Raw genomic sequence first — 17,878 nt, 5'->3', positions numbered from 1 at the left:
GTTAGGACATGAGACTGGCATGCTGACATCTTCTGGGGATGGGAGAGAAGAAAAAGGAGTAGAAGAAAGGAAGGAAGGGAGGGAGGGAGGGAGGAGGGAGGGAGGGAGAGAGGGAGGGAGGGGAGACATAAGAGAGAAACTCAGGTACTTTAGCCTGAGCAGCTGCAGGATGGGTTGTCCTGCCTGAGCTGGGGACGACTGGACTGCAGCAATGCAGAACCAAGTGTGGGCCTGTCTCCAGCATCGGCTGAACTTGGGCCAGCCTCCCTGTCAGGTCAGCAATAACATCCAGCCAGTGTCTAACACCAGCTTCCCCTGGCTGTGTTTGTTTGTATAGTTACCACTCTTAGCAATGAGGATTCTCTCTTCGATGCAGCTGAGTCTGACTCAGTGTGATTTCAGCAGCATAGGAATGTATGGTGAGTTCAGGGGATCGTGGTCTCAGCCTCGGGAAATCCAGAGTGATGTAAAGCCATGGCTGGAACCTCCTCAACTCCCTCTGCCTCCCACTCCATCCCAAATTCTTCCCCCATGGGCCTGAATGAGTGAACAAGAGAGTCTGTACTGTCTCTGGGCAGAGCCCTGCTGTTCCAGGTAGAAGGGTGGGACAGGTCAGTTCTGATCTGTTTGTCTAGGCCACACACGTGTTGGGAGGCAGCCACAGGCCAGGAATCGGAGACCAAGGTTGAGGAGGTGAGGCCAGCGAAAAAGGAGCCTGTGGGCAGTTTTCACATACAGGCTTCCAGAGGGGTCCATGGCCTTAAGCGCTGTCAGTGGGAGGTAGCGAGCGTTGGTCTGTCTGCGGAGTGGGGGTCTGGTGGAACCGATGACCTTGGCAATGACCTGTGGAAGGGGACTTTGAGTTCTGGGACTTACAGAGCTCTCCAACATCCCGAGCCATGGTGCTTGTCCACCTACCTGGGCCACATCCTGTGGGCTCTGTCCCACAGAGCGGAAGAGCTCCCTGGAGGCTGGGAGGTACAAGTCCCGGAAGTAGCCCAGGGTGTCAGGGTCTGCATCTGGGAACTCTGCCTTGGAAACCTGAGCCAGGAGTTTCCCTTCAAAGTCAGTGGTGACTGGACCTGGCTCCACCATTGAGATGCTGGGAAGAGGGGCAGGGCTTGGCTGTTGGGCTCCAGGCAACTCACTCCCTGCCCTATGCCCCATCTTTCAGCAATCAGGTGTTGACATCACTATTGTTGTTATTTTGAGACAGGGTCTCACTGTGTAGCCATGGCTGTCCTAGAACTCACTATGTAGTTCAGGCTGGCCTTGAATTCACAGAGATCTGCCTGCCTCTGCCTCCAGAGCGCTGGGATGTTGTGTGCCACAACATCTGGTCCCTCCTTAGAATTTATTATTATTGTTGTCGTTATTATTTTGCACTGAGCACTGAGATGGTTCAAATGCTCATTGCTAAGCTGTAGCCCAGCCCACTGTGGTCATTATTTCATTTTTCTTCACTCCCTGTCTGTCTTCTCCTCAGCTGGTCTCCCCTCTCCTTTCTCTCTTCTCTTTCCACTTTGAAAAGATTTTCATTTGCATATGTTAATTATGCATAATAATGGGTATCTTATTCACATAGTGTACTTAGATCATATTCGCCTCTCCCACTCCTGCTGACCCTTCCCTCCTCCCGACCAGTCCCCCTTTTACTTTAATGTCTTTTTCTTTTTTTGTGACCCTGTGAGCTTCATGGGGCCTGCTTACAGGTAATGGGTGAGAGGCTGTTTACAGGGCCCTGCACGGCTTACCAATGGCTACACCTCTGAAGAATGTCTCCTCCTCCAGAGCAAATGTTAACTGCCTGTGCCTTCCACAAGCGTTCCTTCACCGTCCCCCAAATCGCTCTCTCCCCTTCCCTTTGGCCACCCAGGTGCCCGACTCACAAGATATTGAATTGTCGCAGCTGGATAGCGAGACTCTCAAAGAACCCTTCTAGGGCAAACTTGGAGGCTGCATAGACGTCATTGAACATGACACCTGGAAGGGGCGGACAGAGGACAACTCAGGTGTGTGTGTGTCAGTCATAGACTTTGTGGGCCCAGGGTAATAAGGTGTTTGGAACACAGAACGAGGAGGATTGGGCATTTGAATGAGGGGATGTTGAGGGCCAGAATCATGGGTGTGTGGGATTGTGCAATGGGCCACATAACATCAGGACAAGGTCATTCTGGACAACATGTCACCACCTTTTAGCTCTGCCTGCTCCTAGGGAACTCCTCTAGTTCCCTCCACCTGTATCTGTTTTTCATTTACTTATGGCATCCCCAGGGTTCATGGGCACAGTGACTTATTAATGCTTCTTCATAGCAGATGCAATTAGAGGGTGGCTGAGGAAGAAGTCAGATCACAGGATATGTTCATGAGGTGGACGGGCATCTAGAAGGATTTGAGGAGGAAGAAGATCTCAGAAACACAGATGGCAAGAAGGGGACTTTTAGAGTAGGTCCAGAGCAGACATCACAAATAGATCTCCATGTCTTTTCTGCTGAGTCTTGGAGTCCCAACACTATTTACATCCCTGAGGCCTGATGGGGCTTTTGTCAGGGAGGAGGAGCTCTGAGGCAGCACTGGATTTCAGGGGTGTGAGTGAAAGGCTGTTTCAGGGATATCCAGAAATGGAGCTGATTCTGGGATGTGGATGGCTGTTGATGGCATGCAGATCGCAGCTGCCTACTCCTTCACCAGGACAGACAAGATAAATCCAGAGTCCTTCTCAACACAAGTTCATTTGAACTATGAGCTAAAACCGATTTGACAACCTTCTAACCCTGGATGCAGGGAGGGTGTCCCCAGACTTACCCTGAAGCCCCATAACACTGCTGACCACCACGATGTGGCCCTGACGCCTCCTCTTCATGCCTGGAAGCACAGCTTTGACCAGACGGACAGCTCCAAAAAAGTTGGTGTTGAACACGCTCTGCATGGTGGCTAGGCTGAGTCCCTCCAGGGGCCCCACAAGGCCTACTCCTGCATTGTTCACTAAGGGATAGTACAGAGAGTGTTGCTTGAAGCCACCCCAAGGACCCGAATCCTCAGAGCCAGTCTAGGAGGAGACACGTGGAACCTAGGTGGTATTGAACAGTTTTGTACAAGCCTTGGGCCTGGGAGAGTGGGTGGATAGAAGAGCTACTGGAAAATGAATCTTTGTCATACATGTGTGAGCAATTCCCATTTGCCCTCAGACTGCACCAGGATGGCCAGACCCACCCACCTTAACAGGCTCCATGAGGACATGAGTGGCTGCTTCATCATTCTCCTGTCTTTGAATGACTCACTGAAGTAATTTTCCCAACCACATATGCTTTTCTCCTCATGAGAGGAGCCCTCCCCCAAAGTCTGGCATCTATAATTAACAGATTGGTATTCCTGACTCTTAGCCAACTGGTCTACCTCTACCCCTTTATCCAGGGCTAGAATCTTGTTGATGATATATACTTAAGAGTTGGTGTGTGTGTGTGTGTGTGTGTGTGTGTGAGACCCCAGGGTCTACCAAGTCTCACCTAGCACATCCACTTGTCCTCCCTCGATGTGGCTGAGACAGTCAGTCACTGACTCATCACTGCACACGTCCAGCTGGACCACGCTGAGGGTCTTTCCAAGAGCTTCTCCAGCAGCTGCCTCCAATGGCTCCTTCTTCCCTAGGTCCCTCATGGTGGCCACCACTGGAGGCAGAAAGCAGAGCTGGACAAGTGCTGGACTCCTTTGCCCTGTGTGTTTCTCCAGGATGTGTGTATGTGTGTCTGCTTGTGTCTGTGCACACACATACCATGGCACAGGCATGGAGACCAGAGGCCAAGTGAGGAGGCAGTTTTCTCTTACACTGTGGGTCCTGGGAGTGAACTCAGGTTCTCAAGCTTGAGAGGCAAATGCTCTTACCCTGTGAGCCATCTGGCCAGCTGCACTTTTACCCTGTGAGCCATCTGGCCAGCTGCACTTTTACCTGGTGAGCCATCTATCTGGCCAGCTGCACTTTGTTTTTGAGACAGTCTCTCTCTGAATTTGGAACTCACCAAATAGACTAGATTAGCTGTCCAGGTGAGTTCCAGGGGCTCTTCCTCCCTTGCCTCTCGTGCTGCGATCACAAGGACATGCCATTGAGCCTGACTTTTTTACTTGGGTGTGGGAATCAAACTCAGGTCCTCACACTCATGTGGGAAGCACTTCTATATTGTTTTTTAAATGTTTAGGTTTATTTTACTTTTTAAAAATGTGTGAGTCTTTGTCTGTGAGCATTTGCATGCATCGTGTGCAGGCTTTGGATAGTTGGGAGCCACCACATGGATATTGGGAACCGAACCCAGGTCCTCTGCAAGAACAGCAAGTGCTTTTAACCACTGAATCATCTTTCTATCCCTCCTATTTTTGTTTAAAGAGAGATTCTTGTTATGTAGCCTCAGCTACATGTGGAGACCAAACTGGCCTTAAACTTGTGGAGATCTTCCTGTCTCCGTCTCCTAAGTGTTGGGATGACAGATGTGAGTTAACTGTGCCCAACTATTCCTATCTTATTTCTCTCTCTCTCTCTCTCTCTCTTTCTCTCTCTCATTCTTTCTTTTTTCTTTTTTTTGGTTTTTCGAGACAGGGTTTCTCTGTGTAGCCCTGGCTGTCCTGGAACTCATTTTGTAGACCAGGCTGGCCTCGAACTCAGAAATCCGCCTGCCTCTGCCTCCCGAGTGCTGGGATTAAAGGCATGCACCACCACGCCCAGCTTTTCTTTTCTTTTCTTAAAAGATTTATTTAAATCTGTAGCTGTCTTCAGACACACCAGAAGAGGGGGTCACATCTCATTACGGGTGGTTGTGAGCCACCATGTGGTTTCTGGGATTTGAACTCAGGACCTTTGGAAGAGCAGTCAGTGCTCTTACCTGCTGAGCCATCTCGCCAGCCCACCCAACTCTTTCTATGGTCTAATATGAACAGTCACAGATGAAGACCCATGTGTTTGCACACTTACATTTAGCACCAATCTAACACATCCACACTTATATATGTTCACACATTCCAACTTTGTACACATACACACACACACACTTTTAAATCTATGTGTGTATATATATATATATATATATATATATATATATATCTATATATCTTTTTTAAGATAGACTCTTTATGTAGCCAGGCTGGTCTCAAACGCACTATATGGCCAAGGTTGAATTTGTACTGCAGATCCTCCCGCATCCAGCTCCTGAGTGCTTGAATGACAGATCCAGGATCTCCAGGACGTTTTTTGTGCTAAGCAAGTCTTCTATCAACTCAGCCCCCCAGTTTCCCCATTTTTAAAACGAGGAAGAAGAGAATGAGTGAGCTCCCCACTGGGTGGAATTAAATGGGAGAGTAGATTCACTTAGAATGGTCTCAGATAACAGTTAACTGGACACGTGCCTCTCACCCCAACATTCAGGAGGTTGAGTCAGGAGGATCTTGAGTTCGAGATTAGCATGGGCTGTATAGTGAGGTGGTGTCTCAAAAACACAGCAGAAGACTAGGGATATGGCTGGGTGGTAGAAGCGTTGCCTAGCAAGCACCTGGCCCGGAGGTCTGTCTTCAGGACACATAGACACACACTCACATGCGCGCACACACACACACACACACACACACACACACTGCAACCACCACCAACCTCCTTTAGCAATATTATTTTTTAAAATGTTTTACTTTTATTTGTGTGTGTGTGTGTGTGTGTCTCAGAGGACAACTCATAGTAATTGCTTTTCTTCTTTTACCATGTGATCCCAGGATTGAACTCGGGGCGTTGACTCTGTGGCAAGCACCTTTACCTGCTGAGCCCTGTTGCAGGCCCCTTAGCAGTGTGTATACCCACCCACAGGGATCAGCCTTGCTCACAGAGGAATTTATGCTCTTACACGCACAGCTCTGCCCACCTCTAGCCCAGAGGGCTGGGAGAATCAGCTTTGCCAACTGGGGTCATGTTCTCACCCCGGCAGCTGGCTTCATAGTGACAATGTCTGCCAGCTTCCTCTCTGGGTCAAAGGAGTCAGGGATGGCCTGCACAGTTGGAGTAGTTAACAGCCCCTCTGAGGCCTCATGTTCAGGTGCACCGTAATACAGTAAGATCTTCATATTGGAGTCCTAATCAGCTTACTGGGCATTGTCAGCCACCCACGTCAGGGATGCTGGAGCCAGCCTTCTGTGACAGCTCCTCCCCCACACTCCACACTGCCCCTCGGGATTTATAATTTACTTTGTGTGTTTGAGTGTTTTGTCTGCATGCATTGTCTGCTGGATGCTCTGAACCGGAGTCCTGGATGGTTGTGTGTGCTGGGAGTTGAACTGGGATCCTGCTCTTAATCACAGAACTCTCTCTCCAGCCCCCACTTTCTCTTTTTTTTTTTGAGACAGGGTCTCGCTATGTAGCCCTGGGATTCATTATATAGACCAGGCTGGCCTTAAACTCAGAGATCCGCTGTTTCTGCCTCCCCAGAGCTGGGACTACAGGTGTGTGCCACCACGCCTGGCTCCACACACTTGCCTTTATTTCTTTAACTTTTTTTTAACCACTGGACATGCTTAGTTCCCCACCGTTTCTCCTTCCCTCTCTTGCTTTTCTTATATTTTTGGGACAAGATCTCTTTATAGCCAAGGGTAGCCTTGAGTTTACCATAGTCCTCTTGCCTCTGCTCTTGAATGCTAGGATTACAGATCTACATTGGCCCTTCCTTTCTTTCTTCTCTTTCTTTTCTTTCTTTCTTTCTTTCTTTCTTTCTTTCTTTCTTTCTTTCTTTCTTTCTTTCTTTCTTTCTTTCAGATAGGGCCTCACTGTGTAGCCCTGGCTGTCCTAGCTTGCTCTGTAGACTAGGCTGGCCTAGAACTCACAGTGATTTGCTTAACTCTGCCTCTGTCTCTGTACACTACCCAGAGCTGAAAGTTTTTTGTTTGCTTGCCTATTTTATTTTGAGGCAGGTATCACTATGTGGTCTAGGCTGACCTTGAATTCAGAATCCTCCTTCTTCAACGTTGTGAATAGTAGTTTCAGATATGCTCCACCACGTGTCTGTTTGTTTTGTTTATTTGTTTTTTTTTTTTTTTCTCTCCAGACAGGATCTCATGTAACTTAGGCTAGGGTTGAATTTGCTATGTAGCTGAGACTGACCATGAACTTTGGATTCTCCTGCTTACCTCTTGAGTGCTGGGATTAGACATGTGCCACCACAACTGTCTTCTCTTAAACCCAGGGGTTTATACATGCTAGGCAAACATACTATCAATTGGTGAAATTTTTCATGTGCACACACACACACACACACACACACACACACACACACCACACCCTGTAACTTTTTTCTGTCATCCAATATTCAAGAAATACATGTGAGGGGTTGGAGAGATGCCTCGGAGGGCTGAGGTTCAGATCTTAGCACTCACACAGTGGCTCACAGCTGTTTCTAGCCCCAGCTCCAGGGGATGTGACATCCTCTCTGATCTCCTTGGGAACCAGGTACGCGAGTGGTATAAGTGGTATACAGATTCACACTCAGGTAAAACACCCCACACATAAAATAAAAATAAATAAACTATATATATATATATATATATATATATATATATATATATATATATATATATATATATATATATATATAAGCTGAGAGAGTGTAGCAGAGAGCTTCCTCTGTGTCCAGGGTCTTCCCAAGACCCATGTATCCAACCTGCACCCAGGAGGCTGTGACAATAGACAGTGCCAGAAGCTGTGGCCTTACCCTGGTAACGCTGCCTGAGGTCATGAGCCAGCTGAAGTGCTAGTTCAAGGCCGATCCCCGAAGAGCAGCCAGAGATGAGCACCGTCCGCTGCTGAGAGGCCATGCTGATCCTCTCAGGAACCTGTGATGTCACCTGCACAGTGCCTGCCCTACCCCCACTGGGCCTACTGCTTCAGCTCATCTCTCCTAAACCGCAGCCACCTGATCCCTTGCAGAGCCAGGACGCCCAGGGAGGACTTGGCTGAGGAGGACCAGCCAAGGCAGCTGTAGACTGTTCACTTCTGCAGGCTTAAATCTCTTCTAGCAGGTGTTCCTCTTAGAGCCAACCAAGTCTAGGAGCATAAGGCCCGTACATTCCAGCTCTGCCTTGGGAGACTGAGGCAGAAGGATGGAGAGTCTGAGCTATTTGCTTATTTACTTGTTTGCTTTATTTTATTTTATTTTATTTTTTCATTTTTGCGAGACAGGGTTTCTCTCTATACTCCCGGCTATCCTGGAACTGATATGCAGACCAGGCTGGTCTCAAACTTCAGAGATCTACCTGTCCCTGCCTCCAGAGTGTTGGGATTAAAGGGGTGAGCCACCATGCTTGGCAGTTGTTTTTTTTTAAAGGAAAACAAACAAACAAACAAACAAATGGAGATGCAATTCAAGGCCCAACCCTGATAGTAAACAAACACTCATTCTTCAGCTGCTGTGCTCAAACTACATTTCTCTCTCTCTCTCTCTCTCTCTCTCTCTCTCTCTCTGTCCACATGCCATGGCTTGCACGTGTGGGTCAGAGGACCACTTGTGGCGGTCAGTTTTCTCCTTCCACCTTGTGGGTTCGAAGGATCCAGTTTAGGTTGGTGTACTCAGCAGGCAGCAGGCATCTTCACCCTGTGGGCCCTGTCGCCAGCCCTCCAACGTTTTGTCTATTTTGAGACACGGTCACCCTCTGTAATCTAGGTGGGCTTGAATTTGAGACTGGCAGCCTCTCAGGTGCTGGGGTCCCAGGTCCTACCCCTGCTGCTTGGCTTGTAAGTGATTTTGAATATGTTCTTATGGTGTGTCCATGTGATTAAAGAGGGAGTGAGCGTTCCTTCCCTGCCTGACTCTGCATGTAAAAGGTCCAGTTCACAGAGGAACAGACAGGAAGTGTGTTGCTGTAAGCCTTCCCTGACAGAAGTCAGTCAGAGCACAGTGGGCATATAACTGGGTGGTAGGACCCTTGCCTAGTATGCACAAGGCCTGGCTTCTGTCCTGACATCCCCTCCTCTCAAAATGTCAGCTGTCAAGAAGTTAGACTAGGGGCAGACAGATGTCTCAGTGCAGAAAAGTAACCACTACCAAGCCCAGTGATCTGAGTTCAATTCCAGGGACCCCAATCGTGGTGGTGGTGGTGGAGAAGGAGGAGATGGAGGAATATGAGGGGGAGGAAGAGGAGGAGGGAGAGGAGGAGGACGAGGGTGGAGAGGAGAGAACTGATCGATCTTCCAAAGCTGTCTTCTGGTTCTTTTGGAAAGATGTGAAATTTGTGCAGGAGTGAGTGCACACATACGTACATATGATGAATAAGTAAATATTTAAAAAAGTAGTTAGATTGCCAGAAGAACTTCCTAGTAAGGTGACCTGGGATAGGACCTTGTGATAACCTTCTGTTTAGAGAAGGTTGTCTCTTGGGGAGAGGAGATTCTCTGTTTTCCCTCCGCCCTAGAGAACCCAATCTCTTCCAGCTACATGGGGCTCCACCCCCTTCTCTCCAGGGACAGAGACTCTTTGTCTGAGGAGCCCAGGCTGGGAGGGAGCAGTTTGGCACCACCTTTCAATTGCCCAGGAGGGACACTTGGAAACAGACACATCACTTTGATTTCTCCCTGGGCAAATCACTTGTCTGCATCAGCTGACTGCAGAGCAGGGTGTCCCCTGACCTGCTGGGGTGCGCACCTTGGGAGGTCTCATCTGATGGGGGTTTAGGGTTGTGGTGGATCAGTGTCTCCCTTGAATTATCTGAGGATGAGGCAGAAGGAATGGAGGGGTGGAAGCCAACTCATTTTTTTGGAGATTAAGAGCTTGGGGGGACGGTCTGGGGTGTGGCTTGGGGACAGTCTGGGATGTGGCTCAGGGCAGTGTTCATATCACAGGAGGCACTGGGATCCATCCCCGCTCCATAAAGTTGAAAGAAAAAAAGTTCGAGGGCTGCAGATGGCTCAGTCACTCGAGTGCTTGCTGTATAAGAGTGAGGATATGATCCAAGGACCTGAGTTCAGATCCCCAGCACCTGTGTAAGCAGCTGAGGGCACCTGCCCATGCCTAGAATCCAGTCACTGTGGAGGGAGAGACAGGACCCTGGGTTCAGTGGGCAGTCAGCCCAGACAAACTGGAGAGCTCCAGGTTCAACGAGAGACACTGCCACCAAAAACAAGGGGGAAGAGTAATGGAGAAAGGCAGCCAAGGTCTGTCTGGTCTTCAGGCATGGATGCATGCATGTGCACAGCCCCACTCCGTGCCCACGCACAAACACATGAATGTACACAGAAGTTGGAGGGAGGGTTAAAAGTGCATTTTGGAGTCAATGGTAGTGTTTAAAGATGGTACCAGACATCAAACTCCAAATTCCAAGGTTCATGGAGGTTTAGAGAATTGTAGGAGAGTTTGGGGATCTGGTGAGGATTATGTTAGAAGTGGGTTCTCAAAGGGCAGGCAGACTTTGAGATGACGCTGGGAATCCTTCCTTTGTGGACCTTGAGACAGAAAGGGTTAAGTGTAGTTTTAAACCAAACCCTAATCCCATGTCTGAGGGGAAACTGAAGGTGCTTTTATTTCGATATAAGGTCTTACTATATAGCTCTGACTATCCTGGAACTCACTATGTAGACAAGGCTGCCAGACAGTGATGGCGCACACCTTTAATCCCAGCACTTGGGAGGCAGTGACAGGCGAATTTCTGAGTTCAAGGCCAGCCTGGTCTACAAAGTGAGTTCCAGGACAGCCAGGGCTATACAGAGAAACCCTGTCTCAGAAAAACAAAACAAAACAAAACAAGACAAGGCTGCCCTCAAACTCTGAGGTCTTCTTGCCTATGCTTTCTGAGGGCTGGGATTAAAAGCGTGGACCACTGTGCCTTTAGTTTAGGTGTTTGATTTTAAGATTACATTTATTTTGTGTGTGTTTGGGGTGTGGGGAGTGTGTGTGCTGTGGCGCGCATGTGGAAGTCAGAGAACAACTTTTGGGTGTTGGTTCTCCCCTTCCATCCTCTGGGGTCCGAGACAGAACTCAGGTCCTTACGTCTTGGTGGTTAAGGGCCTCTCCCTGCTGAGCTATATCTTTCTACTCTGAGGTTGAAGGTTTGATCAGGCTAAGACAGCCTTTGAGAAAGTCAGTGTGAGAGGCATTCTAGGGCTAGTGGGCGTGGCCCATCGTCCCGGTGGTGATGTCCAGCAAGAATGACCCTGATCTCAGCCAGCCAATCAGCGCGGGATACACACTTCGCAAACTTTTTCCGTGCAGCTGTGGGTCCCTCCCCCGTCCCCCTCCCGTCCTGGCCCCGCCCGGCAAGGGCTCTAGAGCGCAGGGCGCGGCCAGGGCGGGGTCTCGGGCAGTCTCGGCAGATCCTCACAGCCTCTGGCTGTCCAGAGTGACTGCTCCCAGGAAGACCAGTCCACATCACCCTTGGCCTTGGTGCACCAGGCCCCGCTGGGATGAGAAGCTGCCGGAGACTGGACCAGCTTCAGGCCGGCCTCTGCCTGCTCCTGGCCTCCATGCAGCTCGTGTCCTGGACGCTGGCTGGTGAGCAGGGACGAAGGGCTGGAATAGCATTCGAGGGCGCAAGGGAGATCCCAAAACGTGTGTGCAAGGGAGAAGTGTTTCATAATGGGTGCCATGGTGATGTGGAGACCCTAGGGTCTAGCTCTAGCTGACACATGCATGTGAGGAGGGAGATGTTGCCAGGAAAAGTGTGGGCAGTGTTTACAAGCTGGTGTGTGAAGATGAATGCTCCTGGGTATAGTGCAATTCCAACACTTAAGAGGCAGAGTTAGGTGGTTTGCACGGTCAAGACTTGTCTGGGCTACTTACTGAATTGAAGGGCATCTTGGGCTGCATAAGCAGACCCTGTCTCTAAAAAGGGCCGGGGTGAGTGTATGAGACATGGGACTGTAACTCGGTTGGAAATGGCTTTTCTAACACACACCAGGCTCTGGATTCCATTCTCAGCACAGTGGTGCATACCCACAACCCCAGGACTGGGACCATGAAAGCAGGAGCATAAAGAGTTAGGAGCCAGTCTGAAGTACATAGAGAATTTGAGGCCAGCATGGGCTATATGAGAGCTTGCTTTTAAAAAACTGTATTTTAAGCTAGGCATTGTGGCACATGCCTTTAATCCCAGCACTCATGAGGCAGAGGCAGGCAAGTCTCTGTGAGTTCAAGGCTAGCTTGGTCTACAAAGTGAATCCAAGACATCCAGGGCTGACTATACTGTCTTAAACAAACAAACAAACAAACACAAAACAACCCCTCCCCCACCAAAACCAACTGTATTTTATAGGAGTGTGTGCATATATGTGCTCTCAGGTGTGATGGTTGACTGCGATGGTGTAAGTGTGGGTGTCAGCGCAGTTCTTGGGAGGGTGTGAGAGGTCAGTGGGTCTGTGGAGCTGTGATTCTCTCCTTCCTCCTCTGTTGTATGAAACAGGGTCTCATGGGGCTCAGGCTGGCTTCACACTTACTATGGAATCCAGGCTGTACCTTTGAACTTCTAACCGTCCTCTATCCTCCAAGTGCTGGGACGGCAGATCATGTCCTACTGGGGTGGAACTTAGGGCTTCCAGCGTGCTAGGCAAACATGCTCTCTACCAAGTTTCATCCCTAACCGCACTGAGATTATTTTTGAGAGTAATCATGTGTTACAGATGTGTTTATTTGTTTTTGGTTGGCTGTAGTTGGGATTTAGGGGTTTATATTATTGCCCATGGGGCCATGAGTGCCTGATTCTGAGGTTGGTGGTGAGTGGGATGGACAAATCAGGAATTCACAGTTTTCTTTTAAACGTTACATCTCTGTCTCTGTCTCTCTGTCTCTGTCTCTGTCTCTCTCTGTGTGTGTACCCTTATGCCACAGAGTGAGTGTGCAGGTCAGATGAACAACTAACTTATGAGGGTCAGTCTCTCCTTCCACCATGTAGGTCCCAGGAATCGAACTCAGGTCATTAGACTTTGCAGCAAGCACCCTGCTCCAGCCATCTCACTGATCCGCACAGTTCCCTTTTGCACTTCTCCCAAGGGCTTTACATTATCCTCTCTTTACCCGAAACTGGCTCCCACCCCTCCTTCCTCCTCCCCTCCCCCACCCCCTTCTCCCTAGAGCCACGGCATCAGCACCATGGACAGGGCCCACGGGAGGGCTGTATTGAGGGGCGAGGCGGGGTGCGGCATGAGGAGGGGTGGGGCTGAGCGCCCGCAGGAGCGACCAAGTGGAAGTTGCATTGTACCCCAGCTGCAAGATCCTGGGGTGATTTTTCCTGAAGAATTTCTCAGGGCCCCCAAGGGGGTCCCCCAGGGCTAAGGGACTGGTGAGTCACCGCTGACGCCTGCCCAGCTGTGAGCATGTGGCCTGATGCCCCAGCCACGCCTCTCAGGGTTCTCCGGGTGGCAACGGTGAGAGGACACGATGACTCTCCAAGTGATGGATGACCAGGGCATCTATGACCTAGATCACATCCCAGAAGGAAAGGAAGGTGCGTTCTGTCCCCAGAGGCCACATGCATACACTGACTCTACTTTCCCAATTTCTGCTGAGTCTGGGGAGGTTGCAGACCACGTGGGGAACTCCGTGTTGGCCTATGCCCCATTCCCACGCTCACACAACCTCAGGGTCATGCAACCTCAGGCATTCATTCAGAATACAACACCCCTGGGACTCCAGGAATGTGCAACTCATGGCCACACCCAGGCAACCCCATCTGCCACCCAGACAGGACCCTCCTGGGTTTTCAGCTTCTCACACATGCTTCTCTATGGCCCACAGACCGATGCTGTCATCTTCCACAAGCAGTCGCCCACTCAGTGACTTGGTCATATTTTCCCTTGCATTGCGAGGGAGAAATCTGGGGGTTAAAGCCTCCATCTCCTGTTACACGTCTGGCCTGTGAAGTAAACGCTGTGGAGATCTTGCTGCCACTCCTGCTGAACAATGGCATCAAATTTACATTTTTCCTTCTTTTTTTTTTTTTTTTTTTTTTAACACTTCATTGTGCATGTATACGCATGTGGAAGTCAGACAACCTGAAGGAGCCAGTTCTCTCCTCTCAGCACGTGGGTTACTGGACTCAAGCTTACATTATTGGACTAGGCAGCAGTGCCTTTACCTGCTGAGCCATCTTATCAATCCTGAAAACTTTCATCTAATTAGCTGCCTATACCTCAACCAGTGGCAAGTCCCGTGCTTGCACATTTTCCTGCAATGACCCAGCTGCATCCCACCTGCCTCCCTCCACATCCTAGACCCCACCAGACATCTCCCTAGAGGCCTTGACCAAGGCAGGGAGAGGGTGTGTATGTGGGGGAAGAGTTTGGGCAGCTCCTGACCCCTCCTGCATGCCCCGCAGGCTCAATGGCTCTTGTGTATTTCTTGTTGTGGAGCTGTGAGAGAGAAAGGGCAGTCAGCCATTGAAAGGTCACTGCCAAGAGGACTCAAGGCTGAAGCAAGAGTCTTCTGCATTAGATGCCAGGGAGGACTTTTGAAATGGGAGTGAGCAGTGACCAAGGAGCCCCCTTTTCCTACTGCATAGAAGCTGGGGTCTACGTCAGGAGGGAGCTCAGTTGGTAAAGTATCCACCTAGCATGCACACATCTCTGTGTTCCATCCCAGCACTGGGGCATGGTGGAGCATGTCTGTCATCCCAGCACTCTGGAGGTGAACAACAGAGGGTCAAGAGTTCAAGACCTGCCTGGCCTACGGTAGACCTTATCTTGAAAACAAAAACCATAAACTGAGCTGGGCAAAGTCCTTCTACCGGATGATGTTGTGGATCTAAATCTTCCCTGGGCTCCCAGTCCAGAGGGAGAGCTGGGATGTCCTTAGGGGGTGACCTTGTGGTTAGCAGAGCCTGAGAGCCCAAACTCAGTCTCAGGGGTGGTGGGGAAATTGTAATCCAAATACTTCTTAATGACAGCTTGGCCACTGAAGGGACAGTTACAGATGGGGACAGGGAACGGGGAGAACAGATGGAGAGAGAATACCAAGAAAGCAAGATTGATTGTTGACTGATTTCAGACCTGAGCATGGAGTGGGACAGAGAGAAGGTAGAATGGTCAGAGGTGAGGATACAGGGACATGAACAGGACTCTACAAAGTTCAGAGGGTAAAGGGGATAGCTGGGATGGGGGGTGTCTTCATCCATGTCCCTTCCTCTCCAAGTCTAGTCCCCCAACCCAATTTTCAGTGGTGAGGTCAGCTGAGCTACTCTGAAGTGAGGTCCTGGCAGATTTAGCAGAACCTGGCTCTGCCAAGAGTCTGGGTCAGGGGGTTAGTGGGACAGTTTGCTAGGGGAAGGGACAGGCCAGGGGTTTTGGGCCCAGGGGAAGCCCTCACCCACCCTGCACAAACCATGTGGATTCAGTTAACACTGGCCAAGATGACTGGGTGGGGCTGCAAAGATGGCTTGGATTAGAGGTCTGTGAGATCAGACCTATTCTTTCTTTTCTGGGATGAGAGAGGGAGAAGATCAGGGGGTTATCAGAAATAGATGATCAGAAGGTGATAAAACTGGTCCAGGTCAGATGGAGGAGGTCAGGGGGAGTTAGATGGGGAGTCAAATGGAGGAAGTCAGGGAGAGTTAGATAAAGGAATAAGAGGGAGAAGGCTGTGGGTCCTGGGAATCTCAGGGAGACGCCATGGAGCTGGGAATCAGAAGGAGGAGGCTATGAGGTCTAAGAAGAGTGTACCCCCACAAACCCCTTTCTCCTTTGTGGATTTTCCCTTGCAAGGGGGTTCCATGCCGGGAAGCTGCCCAAGGAACCAGTGTGGGGGTGTAGGGAGAAGGGGAAGGCTTGGCTCTGGGGCTCCAGCCAGGAAGATTTGATTCATCCTAGAACTAGGTCAGCTTTTTTTTTTCTCACCAAAAACTTAGGGGGGAAAGAAACAACCAGTCAACAGATGGATGTACCAGCAACATCTGTGGGGCAGTAGGGGAGGTGCTGCTAGTCCCAGGCCACTCGCTTCCTCCTGAACTGTGAGGACAGGAATCCCCAAGTCTGAGCAAGTATTATGGAGTTTGGGGCTTTTTTTTTTTTAACTTCTCGATTTTCAGACAGAATCTCATTAAGTTGCTCAGGCTGGCCTTGAACTCACTGTGTAGGTCAGGTAGAAGAGCCTCCCACCTCAGCCTTCTGAGTAGCTATCAGGACTGGAGATTGTACAATCAGGCCCAATTCCTATGCGGTTCTGGCCAAACCTTCTCACCCTGGTGTCTTTCTACAGCAGAACCTGTGGACGTACTGGAAGCCTTGGGTGTGCATAGAGACCAGGCTGGGGTGGCTGAAGGGCCTGGCTTCTGCCCCCTGAGGATTCCACAGGGTGACCGAGCATTCAGGGTGGGCAAGTCCAGCCTTCTCAGTGTCCCCACGTGGCAGCTCTTCCCAGGTGAGTTAGGACAGGAAGGCCTGGGAGGGGGTCATCCTGGAAGGGTGGGTTACACTGCCTGTCTAACCTGTTCCCTTTACCTGTCTACACAGATGGGCATTTTCCTGAGAACTTTTCTGTGCTGCTCACGCTGAGGGCCCAGCCAGCCAACCAGTCTGTCCTTCTGTCTATTTATGATGAGAAGGGTGTCCGGCAGCTGGGACTGGCATTGGGGCCAGCTCTGGGCCTCCTTGGTGACTCCTTCAGGCCCCTCCCCAAGCAAATCAACATCATGGATGGCAGGTGAGTATGGGGGAAGGGAAAGGGACACCCTGTGGAAATCCCTGCACTGAGACTTGTACCTTTTGCAGGTGGCACCGTGTGGCGGTCAGCGTCAGTGGTAACAAGGTGACCCTGGTGGTTGACTGTGAACCACAGCCCCCAACATTTGGTCAGGGGCCTCGGTTTATAAGTACAGCTGGACTCACTGTGATGGGAACCCAGGACACCAGGGAGGAGTCTTTTGAGGTATGTAGTTCAGTGGTAGGGGAAACTGAGGCAGAGGGTGGGGAGTTTTGTCCCCAGCCTAAACTGGACGAGAACAGAGAAGGAAAGTGCCCAGTTTCCACCTAGCCCCACAGAGCTGAAGGGAGGGAGTGTCACACAAGAGAGTCAGTAAATCAACAAGATGTCAGGTCTCCTCACACGTGCATCCTTGGTCCCTGCTGGAGTAAATGCTTGTGGCAGATGGCTGAGACCACCACACGATGGTCTGGTGGCCAGGATAGTGTATGCCCATGCTGGGGACCTCATCTCTCTAGTGAGCCACCGCTGTCTAGTACCTTGCATACAGAGGTGGCGTGAGAGCAGGGAGATGCTGACTACATTAATCACGTTTTTCATTGCTGTGACAAAATACAAGGCAGAAGCATGAGGGTTTCCTTGGGCTTGCAGCTTGAGGGCACTGCCCATCCTGGAGAGGTGTGTGAGGTAGCAGGCCAGACTGCATCTCAGGTCCGGAAACAGAGATGGACGCTGGTACTCAGCTCACCTTCTTCCTAGTCCAGGACCCCAGCCCGTGGACTAGTGCCATCCCCATCTAAGATAAGCCTTCCCACCTCAGCTAACTTAATGTAGATCATCCCTCCCAGGCACGCTCACAGACTTGTGACAGAGGTAATTCTAGATGACTTGACTGTCTAAGGGCCCCGACCCGCAGGATGGCTCAGTCAGCAAAGGTGCTTGCTGCTAAGTCTGTTGACCTGAGCTTGAACCTGAAATGTATGTGGTGGAAGGAGAGAAATAAATCCTGTCGGTTGTCCTCTCAGCTCCACACAGGAGTGACGTGGCACACCTGTGCCTGTGCGTGCACACACGTTAAGTAGATAAATGCCATTTTTAAAAGTTGACAAGCTTAACCATCACACTGGGTGTGTTTTGTTCTGTGGTGTCCCGAGGCTGGTGAGATCGTTGCTTCTTTGCTACCTGTAGATGCTGTAGGTTTTCCCTTCCTTAGGGTGCTCTGGGCGGGAGGTAGGCAGAGGCAT

General features: G+C 50.3%; 2 protein-coding genes across 4 annotated transcripts in view; one reads left to right on the top strand and one right to left on the bottom strand.

Annotated features, from left to right (window-relative positions):
* Window positions 1-612: 612 nt before the first annotated feature.
* On the bottom strand, window positions 613-7,833 carry Rdh8 (retinol dehydrogenase 8). The gene is made up of 6 exons (XM_021171186.2): window positions 7,731-7,833; window positions 3,507-3,668; window positions 2,806-2,985; window positions 1,890-1,983; window positions 919-1,102; window positions 613-843 (listed from the first exon to the last, which is right to left on the bottom strand). The coding sequence occupies exons 1-6, from the start codon at window positions 7,831-7,833 to the stop codon at window positions 613-615; spliced, it is 954 nt and encodes a 317-aa protein (XP_021026845.1).
* A 3,463-nt stretch (window positions 7,834-11,296) lies between these two features.
* Window positions 11,297-17,878, top strand: part of Col5a3 (collagen type V alpha 3 chain) — a 45,595-nt gene continuing 39,013 nt past the window's right edge. For 2 of the 3 annotated variants that reach the window (XR_015048913.1, XM_021171693.3), the window contains exons 1-4: window positions 11,297-11,498; window positions 16,191-16,352; window positions 16,445-16,634; window positions 16,703-16,859. Coding sequence is in view for 2 of the 3 variants with exons in the window: in XM_021171693.3 (XP_021027352.1) it covers window positions 11,411-11,498; window positions 16,191-16,352; window positions 16,445-16,634; window positions 16,703-16,859 (597 nt within the window). In the remaining variant the exon portion in view is untranslated. The remainder of the gene's footprint in view (window positions 11,499-16,190; window positions 16,353-16,444; window positions 16,635-16,702; window positions 16,860-17,878) is intronic. The other variant, XM_085844454.1, reaches the window with a different exon arrangement.

The sequence above is a fragment of the Mus caroli genome, unplaced genomic scaffold, assembly GCF_978045245.1.
Source record: "Mus caroli unplaced genomic scaffold, Mus_caroli_1 scaffold_11, whole genome shotgun sequence".
Taxonomy (NCBI): Eukaryota; Metazoa; Chordata; class Mammalia; order Rodentia; family Muridae; genus Mus; species Mus caroli.
Note: the sequence above shows the minus strand (reverse complement) of the source record. Positions and strands in the feature narration are given on the sequence as shown.